At 35.1% G+C, this 16,750-nt stretch overlaps 1 protein-coding gene across 9 annotated transcripts in view; it reads left to right on the top strand.

Moving 5' to 3' along the window:
- LOC131136350 (dedicator of cytokinesis protein 9) overlaps positions 1–16,750 on the top strand; it is a 97,783-nt gene that overhangs the window by 37,112 nt on the left and 43,921 nt on the right. For all 9 annotated transcript variants that reach the window (XM_078795342.1, XM_078795341.1, XM_078795338.1 and 6 more), the window contains exons 2-5: positions 2,534–2,650; positions 7,246–7,335; positions 11,176–11,258; positions 12,742–12,811. In XM_078795342.1, the coding sequence (XP_078651468.1) occupies positions 2,534–2,650; positions 7,246–7,335; positions 11,176–11,258; positions 12,742–12,811 (360 nt within the window). The remainder of the gene's footprint in view (positions 1–2,533; positions 2,651–7,245; positions 7,336–11,175; positions 11,259–12,741; positions 12,812–16,750) is intronic.

Raw genomic sequence — 16,750 nt, 5'->3', positions numbered from 1 at the left:
TTCAATAGCATATGCAGTGTCTTGCCATAATTTTCATGTGTTAATTACACTAAACATTTTAACATAATTATTTCCATAAATGAGTTACCGCCATTATTGCATACCATCTCACTGGCAGTGTGCAGCTTAATCCACAATCACGCTGTGATGGACTGGCAAGCAGCCCAGGGTGTAGCCCGCTATTTGTCAGCCGGGACTGGGTCCAACCCTGCCGATGGTTTCACTATTAGTGTACAATATGTCATTAATAAATTGTGCTTTTGCCAAAATATGCACAGTTTCATTTCTGCTGTAATCAAACGTCCAACGATGTCCAAATGTGATGTCGTAATTTGACATCGATTCAGCAAAAATCATATTTCTCGTTGGGTGTTTTTATGACATGCTTGAGGAAACATGCAACCCATCAGGGTTTCATTTCAACAGGGTTGGGATATCGTGACCATGAAGGCTGTCCGATGTGATTCACGTGTTCTTTCACACATCGTTCATCTCTTGAAACAATCAAGTGAGCCTTCTTTAGAACATAGGGTGTGTCTTTGCAAGAACAGCAGAGGGATCCATCATAATGTTCATTAAGGAAGCAGTGCCCCAACCGGTAGAATTCTAACCAAAAACAATGCCTTTTTATGTTTACACAATCTTATGACATGTAAATTGAACAGAAGAGTAGAGAGTAGACAGACAGTGAGTCAGCAATGAGTAGGATGCTTTGTTTGGGTACCTGATTTCGTGGAATGATAAAGTAACTTTTTGATGAAAACCAAATCATACGAAAACCAAGGCGTATGAAAACCGAGATGAAAACTGATGAAACATTTTGGTGATATTTTTTTATTTAAACAGAATTGTTCAAAAACTGGGGAATACGAAAATAGAGGTGGTGTATGAAACCAGAAGTGGCAAAAAAAAACAAATCATGAAAATGTACCTACTGTACACAAACAGGCAATTTTTTTTTTTTACCAAAAATTTTAGAGGTAATCAGAATCATCTGAAAACGGAGAAAGTGTAAAAAAAACAGGCCAAATTTTGGCCAAAATGTTCAAAATTATTTTAAAACAAGGCCATACGAAGATCCAGACAGTGTACAAAAAGCAAGGCAATATTTTGGTTAAAATGTTTTTTATTGTTTTTATTGAATCATATGAAAACTGGGGCTAAAACAGGCAAAAAATATTTGCCAGAATGTTCAAGGAAAAATCGAATCACATGAAAAACTGAGAAACAGGTCAAATTTTGGCAAAAATATTTGATAAGAGGAATAATTTGAAAACCGGGGTGTACGAAAACCAAGACGGTGTACAAAAACTGAGGCATAATTTTGGCATACATTTTTGATGAAAACAGAACCATAAGAAAATGGGTGCAGGAAATCTGGAAACCGAGGCGTACGAAAACCGAGATGGCGTATGAAAACTGATGAAACAATTTGGTGATATTTTTTATTTACAAAAAGCAAGGCAATAATTTGGTTAAAATGTTCTTGTCACTGAATCATACGATAACTGTCAAAAATATTTGCCAGAATGTTCAAGGAAAAATCGAATCATATGAAAAACTAAGAAACACGTCAAATTTTGGAGAAGAATAATTTGAAAACCAGGGTGTACGAAAACCAAGACGGTGTACAAAAACTGAGGCATAATTTTGGCATACATTTTTGATGAAAACAGAACCATAAGATAATGGGTGCAGGAAATCTGGAAACCGAGGCGTACGAAAACCGAGATGGCGTATGAAAACTGATGAAACAATTTGGTGATATTTTTTATTTACAAAAAGCAAGGCAATAATTTGGTTAAAATGTTCTTGTCACTGAATCATACGATAACTGTCAAAAATATTTGCCAGAATGTTCAAGGAAAAATCGAATCATATGAAAAACTAAGAAACACGTCAAATTTTGGAGAAGAATAATTTGAAAACCAGGGTGTACGAAAACCAAGACGGTGTACAAAAACTGAGGCATAATTTTGGCATACATTTTTGATGAAAACAGAACCATAAGAAAATGGGTGCAGGAAATCTGGAAACCGAGGCGTACGAAAACCGAGATGGCGTATGAAAACTGATGAAACAATTTGGTGATATTTTTTATTTACAAAAAGCAAGGCAATAATTTGGTTAAAATGTTCTTGTCACTGAATCATACGATAACTGTCAAAAATATTTGCCAGAATGTTCAAGGAAAAATCGAATCATATGAAAAACTAAGAAACACGTCAAATTTTGGAGAAGAATAATTTGAAAACCAGGGTGTACGAAAACCAAGACGGTGTACAAAAACTGAGGCATAATTTTGGCATACATTTTTGATGAAAACAGAACCATAAGAAAATGGGTGCAGGAAATCTGAAAACCGAGGCAACATTTTTGAGAAAATTTTCAGTGAGAATCATACGAAAACGGGAAAAACTACTAAAAAAAAAAAACAAACTACTAAAACCAAGGTTTGACTGAGCTTACATTCCATGCAAGCATTTCCACATTTCCACAATAAATACAATAATCTTTTGTTTTGTTTCTCCAGGTGAAGCCGAAAGTGATCGAACCTCTGGACTATGAGAATGTTCTGGTGCAGAGGAAGACGCAGATCCTCAGTGATGTCCTCCGAGATATGCTTCAGTTCCCCTTGGAGGACTTTGAGGTGAGTTCCACACCTGCGTCATATGCAGAGTGCCTAAATGTTCTAGCTGAGGCAGCTGGTTTGAGATCAGTAGGAAGTCTAAGGCTGATGTGATGTTAGGATGGTGTGTTTATTTATCTAAGGGAGCTTTGATTTACTGGAGCGTCTCATCTTACTGAACATGAAAAACTCCAATGATGAATCCGTACTAACGGTGATCATCCAAGCCCAACAATTGAATTTACATTTGCAAAATGTGCCCAAGTATTTTAGAGTTGTGTGTTTTCTTTTCCTCTGGGTCGGTGTTGTGAGTACAGGGTGGAGTCACCCGCGGCGGCTTTCCCTTGTTTACATCCTTCCATGCTGCCGCGAGGAAGGGGTCAGGGTTCGGGAGTCTAATTGGCTCATTCTGTCCCTTATGTTGTGACAGAGCAAGCGTTATCTGCAGCCACAATGTGCGGGACGTTCACTTCCTCCCGAGGTTCCACGCTTAGGCAGGAACATTTAATGGAAGTCTGCTTCTCGGATTTTACCTCAGGAAATTGCACTTTTTGTCTGTTTTAACTGTTAAATGGAAACTTTGTAGGTCCTGGGTTTTAGTTTTATGTCTTTTATGACTTTCACAATTATTATAAGAGACTCAGGTGTTCATTTATTTTATTATCCTGTACAAATTGGTAAAAAAAATAAAATAAAATGGGAATACAGTTTGTTTTTTCTGTTCAAATAAGAGTATATAGATATATAAATAATAAGTAAAGCATGACAGAATAAATACATTGTGGATATCGATGAAGTAAAAACGTAATTGAATGAAATAGCTTGCTAAATAATGTTCAATTTCACACACCCACCAAAGTCAGCCACACTTTTAGTCCGAACAGCTCGACTGTGGCAACCATCAGTAAGAATTAAGATGATTGAATGCTCACAAATGCTAGAGGGGGTCATGGATTCTGTGCACTGTTACAAGGAGACCTGAGAGGACAAGAGGAGGTTGTCCTTCCAGACTAGCGTGGGACAATATTTTACCAAGGTCTTTCATTTTTTTCTTTCATGATGTTTTATCACTGATTTTTTTATTTCCATTCCTTCATTTTTAGTCATTTTTTTGTGTTATCACTTTTGGCAGTTTTATTCATTCTTGTGGGTGTTTTTGTCTTTTTTTTTTTAATTGAATTGAGTCACATTTTAAAAATATGATTGAACCAAAACAGAAAAAATAGAAAAAACAAATACACAAATGGTCAAAATATTAATGTAATGTAAATTTTTGGAAAATTACATTGAGGGAAAAAATGATAATATTATGCGAATGAACGCACAATTAGAAGAAGAAACTTTACAAGAAGAAAGTTGAAATATATTTTAAAAACTACAGCAAAAATTGAAAAAAACAGCTCTAGTTTTATGACAATAAAGTCAAAATATTTATAGAAAAAAGTGAATTCTAACTAGAAAAAAAGTTGAGATTTTACGAGAATAATGTCAATAGCAAAGATGAAATATGCAATTGTGTTATACAATGGGAAAAAAAAACAAAATTAAGTTGGAATTTTGGGAAAATTACCTTGGAGAAAAAGTTTGAATATTATGGGAATGAAGTCATAACATTACATAAAGAACATTTACAAAGCTTATTAATGATGACAATTTAAATATTTGGAAAACATGGAAAAAAAAGCAAAAAAAAAGAGTGAAAACAAGAGTGACGTTGATAATAATAATAATAATAATAGGCTTTTTCACCTATATGACAAAATATGACAATTTTTTAAAAATATAAATAACTTCTTAGCAATTCTTTCCAAAAAAAAGTGTCCTTGGATATTTTCCCTTGCTGGAAAAAGTGTGGAGTAGCAACAATTTGGACCGTGTGTGTATGGCATGATGTCATGATGTCATGATGTCATGATGTCATGATGTCATGTATGAGCGTAACAGATGCCATCTGGTGCAACGGCGTGGATATACGTTGGTACCTCCCACTCCCTGACACTGGATAACAGATTGACAGTCTGGACTTTTCGCTCAATGGCTAGTGCACTCCATTTTTGTTCTGCAGATCCCGGTTCGAACCCGGGCGTAAAGCGGAACCGTCTGAAGCAGTCGAGTCATATGAAGGTTCAAACTCGTCGCAGACCTTCACAGCAGGGCAGGCTTTGGAGTGTATCATGTTTTAGCCTGCTATGAAGGGGACATTGTCAGGAGCTGACAGGTGATTCTGACTATAGGATCCGGGGGGCGGGGCGGGGGGGGACACACCAGAAGTCCAGTGATTGAGCAGGGCATGTGCTTCAGCCTGCATCGTGCATAGTTTCACTGTTGGCCACTTTTCGGAAGGAAGGAAGACCAAAACCCTGCTACTTAGTGGTAAAATGAACGCCAAAACAATCATAAAGATCTCGTCTTGTCAGAAAGTTATTATTGTATGAAATCCAGTGTTTGTCCGCTCCTCCATAACTAACCCCCCCTCCCTTCGATACCTCCTCTGTTTCATCCCCTCGGGCACGTCAAAAGTCATACGATGTTCTTTCTGGGAGACAATGTTTATACTCTCCATCTGCTTTGTATTTGCAAGTTGTTGGCATGGTGCACTTTCTCCACACTCGCGATGAGTCTGACGGTATTTGTCCAAGATTAGCAGCTTCACTTTTTGAAGTGCGTTCAAATCCAATCCATCAAAATCCTGGCCTATTGGGTTTTAGCATTACCAAAACAAAGCACCATTTGGGCGTTACTGATTCTTTCTTCACCTCCCAGCCCCCCAAATCGTAAGACTTTCACCGGTAGTTTCGGTTCATCTGAAAGCTTTTTTTTAGATCTTACCCCTACAAAGGTCTTGTGCAAAGTGTACAAGTCCAAGTCTCTGGAAAGGTTAAATGGCGTTCCTTGGCAAACGCAACCATCATCTCGTCGTAAATCAAATTATTCATTCTTCTTCAAAAGTTTATCCTGTTTAGGATCACAGGTGAGCTGGAGCCTATCCCAGCCAATTGGTGGGTTCCACCCTGCACTGGTCACCAGTTATTCACACACTCACAGTCACTCACAGTTGAAGCAGGGGTGCCACTTGTGGCCCGCGACTGTTTTTTTAGTGGCCTGTGGCAAATTCCAAAAAGTGAAAACTAAAAAAAAAAAAAAACAAAAGAAAACTAAAAAAAACAACAACAGCAAAAATTAAAGGTTTTAGTCTAATGAGAAAAGAAAAAGAAAATTTACAAGAATAATACAGCATATTATGAAAAACATGATGTCTTTTTAGTAGCATGAAGACATATTAAATATTAATATTAAATAAAAAAAGATTTTTTAAGTCTTATTATTATGAAAAAAAACAGCAAAACAATGGATATAGTTGTAATTTTTGGAAAATGAGGGTGGGGTCTAATATTATGGGAATAAAGTCATAGTATTACAAGAAACAAGAAAAAAAAATATTTAGCAAGAATGAAGACAGAATATTAAAATATATATTGTTTATTTTAACAATAAAAATGTCATCATTTTAAGAGAATAAACTGAAAAATTAGTCATCAAATATTTTTTCCCATTTTGTTATTTTTCTTCTTTTTATGTCTTTTTTTTTTTTTTTACAAGTTGATGCTGCGCGCCAATAAACAAACACAAATGGCCCCCAGGCTTCACTTTGGACACCCCTGCTGTAATCATTCAATGTTAAAGAGGAGATGAACGTATGTACGTCAGAAAAGATCCCACAGCTGACTTGGATAAAAACAAAACAAATCTCTCCCTTCAAGATTGTATTCCTACATTCACCAGAGATTTAGCGGCTTCAAATCACTTCGTTATTATTTTTTTACGATGATGTCAAGACATGTGCACTGAATTAATTCCTTTGCAAAGACCAGAGGAAAGTAATTCCGGCTGGAGTAGAGAAATACGGAAAATATAGGAAGTCACACAGAATGTCCTTCACTTCTATTGGTTGGTGCATATACACACATGCATGTCCTTGGACTACGTTTCTGTATTCAGAATAGCGCCATGAAAATAGCGATAACGTTGGCGTTTTGCTTGCTGATAGTGTTTTTTTTCTCCCTACTGTGAAATGCTGTTTGCATTAGGAGTGAAGTGTAGTAGCTAGCTGTGAGCAAAAGGCTTTAAGGACGAATTAAAGGTGCTGAGATGCTGATTACTCGCCAACCATCTGCACCACTAGGGCAGAGAGCCAGATTCAGGGTGTGTGTCTGTGTGAGGAAGGGTGAAAGAAGTGGAAGAAGTCCCGTTATAATGTGTTTATGAGGAGGGCCAACAGGTAGTACACAGTGCGTTACTTTAATTAAACTACAATGTCTCCATCTTTCATGCATATAAACTTGGAAAAAAAATCCTAATAAATGTCAATTAAACTGTCAAATTAAATTAGCCATAATAGCTAGTTGGTCTAGCACTTGTCCTGTGGGAGCATGCTGGAGCCTATCCCAGCTGAGTTTGTGCGGGAGGCTGGGTACACACAACCGTTTACACTCACATTGACACCGATGGACAATGTAGAGCAGGGGTCTCAAACTCAATTTACTAATATCTATATACTTATGTCTATATGTATCTATATGTATCTATATGTATATATCTTTTTCTATATGTTGCAGATTTCCACTTTGAGGCGACAAGGTCGGAGTCTCTACCCTACGGTGCCTGACAACGCGGAGAGGGACGCTCACAGTCTGTTTGTCCAAGAGGTACCCATGTTATTTTCATGTTAGGTCATTTAAAGCAGCAGGTCCCTAATCTCCCACAGCCCATGAACTACACATACAAGCAACAATACAGAATTCATGTATTGTTTTTGCTTCTGAAAGTTTGCCAGGTCGTTGGTGATGCCTGATTTAAAGTAACTAGGATTAAAACTGTTCAAACGTAGAAAGATGTTATTCCTCATTAAAAGCAAGCAAAAGAAGGCAAACATTCCTTAAACAAAAAAAAAAAGGTTGACTAATCGGAGACCTGGGTAATAACAACAGACGGAAGACTTGTGGAAACGTGGTTATGAAAGGCAATGGCTGGCCAAGCTGTGACAGTAATGTGAGTCATTACCTCATTTGTTACTTGAATTAGCAGTAATGCATGTCGCACATCACGGAACGTCAGGGAAGCCGTTTATCTCACGTGAAATGTAGCCTCCGTCTGACTCTGTGCCGCCTGCTGCATCAATGACTGCCATCATTAGCCGCCATTACCGTGTTTACGCTACTATTTATGTTGCGTCTCAGCTGGCCTTTCTGTGGATGCCGGTAAAGGAAGAAGAAGCTTTTTTCTGTTTCTTGTGTTTTTTTCAACTTCATCGGCAATCTAACTTTACAAAAATGACAACTTTATGTGTTGTTTTGTTTGTTTCTCATAATACTTTAAATAAGGAAAAGCTTTCTTTGTTATATCAACATTATGTTTCTAAAATGGCGTGATTTTTCCTTGTAGTGTTTACACGTTTGTTCTCATAAAATTGCTACTTTTTTTCTTGTTTTTCTCTTAGTAATTTGACTTTTTTTCAACTTCATCTGCAATCTAACTTTCCGAAAATGACAACTTTATGTGTTGTTTTGTTTGTTTCTCATAATACTGTGACTTTAAATAAGGAAAAGCTTTCTTTATTATATCAACATTATGTTTCTAAACTGGCGGGATTTTTCCTTGAGGTATTTACAAGTTTATTCTCGTAAAATTGCTACTTTTTTTTCTTGTTTTTCTCTTCGTAATTTGCCTTTTTTTCAACTTCATCGGCAATCTAACTTTCCAAAAATGACAACTTTATGTGTTGTTTTGTTTGTTTCTCATAATACTGCGACTTTAAATAAGGAAAAGCTTTCTTTATTATATCAACATTATGTTTCTAAAATGGCGGGATTTTTCCTTGTAGTGTTTACACGTTTATTCTCGTAAAATTGCTACTTTTTTTCTTGTTTTTCTCTTCGTAATTTGACTTTTTTTCAACTTCATCGGCAATCTAACTTTCCAAAAATGACAACTTTATGTGTTGTTTTGTTTGTTTCTCATAATACTGTGACTTTAAATAACGAAAAGCTTTCTTTATTATATCAACATTATGTTTCTAAAATGGCGGGATTTTTCCTTGTAGTATTTACAAGTTTATTCTAGTAAAATTGCTACTTTTTTTCTTGTTTTTCTCTTAGTAATTTGACTTTATTTGCGTAAAATTATGGCTTTTTTTCCTCATTTCTCCTGTGTTTTTTCCCCAACTTTCTTTTTGTAAATGTTTTCCTCATAATTAGGACTTAATTCCTATATTTTGACTTCATTCTCATAACATTATTATTATTATTATTATTCACTTATTCTGCAATCCAGTTTTACTAAAAATATAACTTTATTTGTTGTTGTTTGATTTTTATAATCTTAAGACTTTTTCTTTAATATTTCAACTTTATGTAAAAAAAAAATCTTGTTAGAATTTGACATTTTTGCCTAAATATTGCTGCTGATTTTTTTCATATTTTCTGTTGTTTTTTTGGTTAGCTTATATTTTTAGAATGAACCATGGACCCCCCCCCCCCCAACCATGGACCCCTGGTATAAACCTTACATTGGGTGATAAATGTGTTAAGTACGGTACACTCACAAGACAAGATAAAGGTAAAAGTATGCAGAAGTCAGAAGAGGAAAAGGAGTCCGAGTTCTTATTGTTCCACCTTTGTCTGACATCCCCCACCGCCAGCCAACCGGGAGTTCTCTCTCTCTCTCTCTCGCTCTCTCTCCCTTTCTCGGAAAAAGCCATCTGCTCAAGGACTAAATACGAGATAGGAGCGGCTCAATGTTTGTTTAACAGATATTTTACAACACCGCCGCAGATGAAGTGCAACTTAATCCACGGACAAGCGCTCAGTTGATCTTAACAGCCGTTCTCGTGACTGTGTCAGGCAACACCTGACCGGGAGATTTTCTTTTCAACGCCCCCCCCGACAGCGACCTTTGACATGGAAAGTTAACTGATTGCGCTTGATAGTTTTTAGGCTTAGGGAGCTTGAAAGAGATGTGTGTTAAAAGCTGAGTAAAGCAAACTGACGTGACTGTAATTTGCTATCTTGTCAGCAATGCTAGGAGGTCCAAGCATTATCCGACAAATCCATTACTTTATATTCCATCAGTGCATGCCTGAGTTAAAATATTCCATTTGAAAATACAACACATCTCCACTTTCCATGGGGATAAATGGGAAATAGGAGGGAATACGAGGTGCACCAGATATTACCGAGTTGTTTCAATTAATACAGTTTTGGTGTATCATTTAAAAAAAAAAATTATGACAAAAAATAACAATTATGAGGACCGCCAAGCAATGTTTGAGGAAAAAATATGATCATTGAAGCATGAAGACATGAACATGTCAAAGTTGTGGTCTAACAGTGGTGCTGTACGTTTTATCTGTATTATTGTGTTCTTATAAATGCACATAAATTCTGGACTTAATCTCGGAATATCAGCCACGCCCACCAAATTTAAAGAGGAAAACATTTTTGTCCATATATAGGCCGCACTACAGTCTACAAGCTTTGTTGTAAACCAGGATATTTACACAGAAAGACACTATAGCTAGGGTCTGGGTGAGGCTGGGCCGCATCAGGTTAAAAAGAAGAAAAAAATATACATATATATATTAAAAATATTAATAAATATTAATAAAAATATATAATATAATAGTCTTCAATGCTTCTGCTACACCCTCCACTTTTTCAGTGCTTTGGTTCTTTGCAAAAGCTCTGATTAAACATTAAATTATAATAAATTATTATAAATTAATTTTTATTTATTATTAAATTATTAAATAAATGCTTAATGTTCGACACAAAATAAGATGGAAAAATAAATAAGCAAATCAAAAAACAAATGAAACAAGTGAAACAAATGAACAAATTCATTTTTATTTATTATTAAATTATTAAATAAATGTTTAATGTTAATTTTAATGTTAATTCCGGTTTTAACTTGCACTTTGTTATTTTTATATTTACACATGGTGTTATGCCCGCCATCAGCGGGGTCATTAGGCCAATTTTAGGGGGCCTTGATGTTTTTATTTATTTATTTATTTATTTGTTTGTTTGTTTGTTTGTTTATTTGTTTATTTATTACCAAAAAAATATCTGACAAATTTCATATAATAGGCCAAAAGCAGGCTAATAAGCAAGCCACTAAGCAGGCTAATACTAGCCTACTTCTACTACTATTACTAGTAGTAGTAGTAATAATCAGAAGAAGAATAATGATGGTAGTAATAATAATACTAGGCTAATTAATAATATAATAATGATTATTATATAATTGATCACTGTCCAATTATAGTAGCGGTTTTGCAGTGTAGATTGTGTGTACTTGTGTACATTTAATTATATCCCGGTTCTTGTTCGCGATTTGTTTTTTTAATTTTTTAATTATTTTTTTATGTCTACTAAATTCATTCATATCGACCCGCCCCCCGTCCTCAAAACCTAGTGACGCCCCTGCCCACCATGTACCTTCTACCGCTCTCTTAGTGTTTCTAATCAGCTTTGACTCTGTCCCATCAGTGCATTAAGACCTACAAGACCGACTGGCATGTTGTCAACTACAAGTATGAAGCTTATTCCGGAGACTTCCGGCAGCTTCCAAAGTAAGTCTCGACATTTTATTGACTTGCACAGCTGCCTTATTCCTAGACTTTAATTTAAGTCAGAGCATTTTATGGTAGTTGTTTTTCACTTGATGGCTTTCCTTTTCATTGACGCACTGCCGCTTGGGAGAAAAAAAAATATTCATATTCTTCCATGCATGTGAACTGTAATTCTGGAGTGAGTCTCATGTTTACAGAGAAAAATGTCATTTTTTAATGAATTTATGGAAGCATGTTTGTAACCACATAACATCATAATCCAAGGACCATCTGTTTTGATGTTGTGTAATTACAAAGGCAGTAAGACACAATAATGCATATCCCTTCCTGTGAAGCACTTTCCCTATTTATGGCACTCTTGTGTCATTTCTATGTAGTGCAGAAGTGGAAAGCACCCTCATTGTTGGGATATGCTGTCATTGGGCCCTGCCTCTTCCCTTAAGAGAAGCACTTTTACACTCATTTTTTGTGGAAAAAAGCTACGTTGATGACCTTCACTTTGACGCTTTGCAGACAGTCGGGAAGTTAAAACAATGCGCCGTGACGTGTGTTGCCTGTTAAAAGCTCCACATTAAATTCCCTTCAAGTCATTCTTGGAGGTGCCCAGTGGATAGAATGCACCCCCTTACATGTTTCCATGAATAGTCTGAGCTGGGAAAATGAATTTACCAGAACAGCCTGCTTATTTCTGACTGATGTGAGGCAGCTGCGTAGCATCCCAATCATTTATGGAGTCATTAGCATCTAACCCAGGGGTGGGCAAACTACGGCCCGGGGGCCACATCCGGCCCGCCAAGTGTTTGAATACGGCCCGCCCAATCTTTCCAAAGTATTTCATTTAAACTCAACATACAACCTGGCATCATGGCCTGAGCCAACCTTTTGATGGTTTTATCAATTTCGTTTTTTGACATGGTCTGTTGTTTACAAAGTGCTCCTGAAAAAAGGGACACAAGCACATAATAAAAATAATAATAATAATAATAATTATTATTATTATTATTATTAGATTATTATTAGATTATTATAATTTTTATTAGAACTATTATGATTATTATAATTATTATATTAATGCTAATTATTATATTAATTATATATAATATTATTGTTATATTTGCATATTTTACATAATAATAATATAATAGTTATTATTTAAATTTTATTGTAATTATTATAATATTTTATTATTTTTAAAATATTTAAATATAAATATAAAATAATAAATAATAATAGCAGATTGCATGACAATTTTACAGATACAATAATACCAGGTGGACTGTTACGTGTAAAATACATAGTCTGCCCCCCCCCCCCCCCCCCGTAAATTTTGTCATATTGAGTCAAAAAGTTTGCCCACCCCTGATCTAACCCCATCTAACGGCAAATTACCACACTTTAGGGATGTGATTTAAAATCACAATAAATCAACTTTTTATGTTTTGTTACATGTTCATTAGCTATTTATATGAATTTATTTTTACAGCAAAGTATCCAGGCCTGAAAAACTGGCAGTCCATGTCTTTGAAGTGGACGAGGATGTTGATAAAGACGAGGTAAGTTCACCGTGGGGGGAACGTTTGCTGTGGAAAATGAACGTCACTAAAAAGTTGCAATGTTTATGTCACAGCTGAGTTATTATTGGATTTCTTTTCAAGGCTCCACTGTTTTAATAAGCACTCTTTCAACAAAGACGTTGGTAAACCACAAATGTGTGTTTAATGGAACGTGGTGAAAACTGTAATGACAGGAAATAAACCCAATGTCATCACATAGAGCCGTTACAAACAACGTGCATCCAGCTCATTAGAATAACATCGAGCAAAATATGCATTCATATCCCAGTTTTATCCCAATAAACCATATTAAACTGTCATTCCCGGCATTCCTGTCTACTAATAATTCAGCGTGGATGGCAGCTAATAACAGGGATCTTTGTTTACCAGCCAAACCTGGAACTGCAACCCAACCATGAATTAGTCACTTAAAACAACTCATAATCACAACATATAAATATTTATTATTATTATTATTTACTTCAACCCATTAACCTCACTTTTATGGAAAACTGAAAGCAGGACAATGAGAAAAAAAAAAAACAGAGCGCATATAAGTGAATTGAAGTCAAATTGCATGTTGAGTACTATAAATTTGTACATGTTGGCAGGTCTTCATTAAAATGAAAGCCTCTCATTTTTTTTGCCAAGCTTATTCCAAACACAACACAACAAGACAATGACATTTTAACATTCTTAACAGTCACACAGCCGCTTTGAATTTGGACAAATAAAAGTAAAACCAAATGACTTGTCATGTCGCATATAAAGAGTCACAAAAAAGCTTCTCACAAAAAGCATTCCGGGGGTGGGGGGGGGGTGCATGGAATGTTATTAGTAGAAAATAGGTGGAAGGTTTGTTTTTCTGAAGGAATTTCATAACAATGACAAGCGCTAACCATAACTGTGTCACACTCAGTACTTTGTAATTATGACTAAAATATAGTGTTTTCACTGTAAAATATAGCTGTGTGTTTTCTGTGGTATGTTGCAATAGGACTCAAACTTTTTTCTTTTTTTTTTTTGGAATGCATTGTTACGGTGGGTTGCTTAAGTACAGCTCATACATGTACATGCAGTGTGACGCTTTGGTTACTGGGGTGATTTTCTCTTGAAAATGCCATTTTTAATTGAAAGCACATAAAGGAGAAAATAATTAATAGAAAATTAATCGAGACAAACCCCCACAAAAGGACATCATGAATGGAAATAACTGTACTTGAAAGGGAAATGATTATATAAATGAATGCATAAATCCGGTGTTTGTTGGGTATTGTTTTCAGAAATACTTAAAGGCATACATACCAATTGTCATAAACATAAACATGTGATAAACTTCATTATTCTTCACAATTTTGGCCCCTAACAATCATCTCCGATATTGTCAAAGATGAGCACAGCTTCCACCCCGCTTGGCAACACTTGATCATAAATCGTGCAGCCGGTAAAGTCATATGTAGCTGTCAACATTTGCATTTGTATATAAGTGACATTTTTAGGAAAATTGGCGGAAATAAGCCAAATTGAAACACAGTTGTCCCTCGTTGACTCAATGACTTACATTGACGAGACATTACCTTACATTACTTTACCTTAACTTGCAATGCATGGAGTCAGCCATGAAGGCAGTTCTCCCATTCTGTGTGGAAGTGGTGATTTTTTTTGGCTTCTTATTTAGTCCTTCTTTTCCGCTAAGTCTCCAACTTATTTATTGTTAGCTTGGCTGTTGCTATGCTTAAAGCGGATGCAGTCTCTTGTTTCCCTTCAAATAAAAATGAAATCAAAGGATTTGGAGGCCACTTATATATACTGTATATATGTAGTTTTTTTGTAAAAAGGCTAAAAAAAAAACAATTATTAGTACCATACATTATTATATTTCAGGGTATCCAAAGTGTGGCCCGCAGGTTATTGTGTGTGTTGTTTTTTTTTTAATTGGCCAATATAAAAAAATTACAAATCTGCAGTAATTTTACAAGAATAAAGTCAAAATTTAATAAAAATACAGATGATCACGTCAGTAACATCATAATATTATGTGGAAAAATAACATAATTTTGGTAGCATAAATTGGAAACATTAATAAAAAAGACGTTTTTTGTAAAATAAAATATAATATACAAATTGGCACAATTATATGAAATAACAGTACAGTCAAAATACTAGGAGAAGAAAAGTCCTTAGAATAAAATAGATTAATGTAATTCCAGGAGCATAGAGTTAGAATAAATAATATATGTTTTAAGTCATAATATTATGAGAAACAAAAAAAACAAAATATTGTTGTAATTTTGGGAAAATTAGGTTGGGGAAAAATTTAAATATTATTATATTATTAAAATCTAAATATTCTGGTGGAAAAAATCATAATATTAACTTTTTTTTAATATTTGGAAAATTAAAAAAATATATAAAAATGGGGCGAAAAGGAGTAAAGAGCAAAGTAGACTTTTTCCACTTTTTTGCTGGGCTTTGTTTTTTTTTTTGGTTTCATTGAGCCGCCGGCCTGCTTTCGGTGCAATGAGGTTGACGAGTCACATGACAAAAAAAGAACAGTTGTGTGATGCTGACCTCTTGCAGTCATGTGACATAAAACATAGAACGCATCCTCCTCCGGGCGAGCAGGTGTCTGTTGGTCTGCTTTTTTCTGGATTTGAACCGCTGTCTCCCTCACCCTCACAAACAAGCCTTTTGGCACCAAAACCAATGACATAAATAAAGCATTTTTTTTTTGCTGTATGTTTTGAGGAGCAAATTGAGGTCAGAGGAAATGGGCCCACTAGTTTGTTTGCCTCTCCGGGGAGCTGCAGAGTGTTGTCTAGACATCGAGGAGGACAATCGGGCCCTGAACTTTTCCAGATGCTTTTCAGAACACTCCATGAGGACCAATCGAAATATCATAATGATTTCCACTGCTTACAAGCACATTTTTGCTCCAAGAGAAGAAGGAAAATGTAGAAAAATGCAGAGAAAGAAGGAGGAGGAAGATGTTGGACTATCTTGAAAGGTCATCCAGGCTTTGAAGTGTCAGGAAAACAGTTCCTGACTTCTAAAGTTACTCAATGGTAACGTCCATGCAAGGATGATCCAAACCAGCGCTGCCTGTGGAGCTTTTGATCCTCCCTTCCTCACATCAGTTCTTTCCTTACTGGTCTACGGCAGGGACGTCCAAACTTTTCCCAGCGAGGGCTACATACTGAAAAATGAATGTACATAATCATGTACATATGCTACAATAAACTTCAGTCTTTTTTTTTCTTCTCTTAATATTATCACGTTATTCCCATAATATTTTGACATTATTCCCCTTATATTCAACCCTTTTTCAAGCAAATTTTCCAAAAATGACAACCTTATTTTGTTGTGTTTTGACTTACTAAAATTACTTTATTTTCCCTAACAATATTGTGAATTTGTTCTCATAAAATTGCAACCTTTTTTTATTAAACTGCAAACATTTTCTCTTAATATTTTGCCTCCATTATTATAAAAATTGCAGCTGCTTTTCTCCAACAAATGTAACTTTCTTTTAAGTTTTCTTATTTGAATATTTTGACTTTATTCATATAATTAAAACTATAAATAAAACTATAAATAAAACTTTTCCCCAACCAAATGTTGCAAAAAAAATCACAATTTTATTTTTTTTGTTTCTCATAATATTATCATGGTATTCCGATAATATTTTGACATTATTCTCCTTATTTTCTAACTCTTTTCCAAGCTAATTTTCCAAAAAATGCAACTTTATTTTGTTGTGTTTTGACTTGTAAAAAATATGACTAAAATTACTTTATTTTCCCTAACAATATTGTGAATTTGTTCTCATAAAATTGCAACCTTTTTTTATTAAACTGCAAACATTTTCTCTTAATATTTTGCCTCCATTATTATAAAAATTGCAGCTGCTTTTCTCCAACAAATGTAACTTTCTTTTAA

This window comes from Doryrhamphus excisus, linkage group LG12 (genome assembly GCF_037039965.1).
Source record: "Doryrhamphus excisus strain RoL-2023G ecotype Guam linkage group LG12, RoL_Dexc_Guam_v1.1, whole genome shotgun sequence".
Classification (NCBI taxonomy): Eukaryota; Metazoa; Chordata; class Actinopteri; order Syngnathiformes; family Syngnathidae; genus Doryrhamphus; species Doryrhamphus excisus.
The sequence above is the reverse complement of the archived record's forward strand: the minus strand, read 5'-3'. Positions and strand labels throughout refer to the sequence as shown.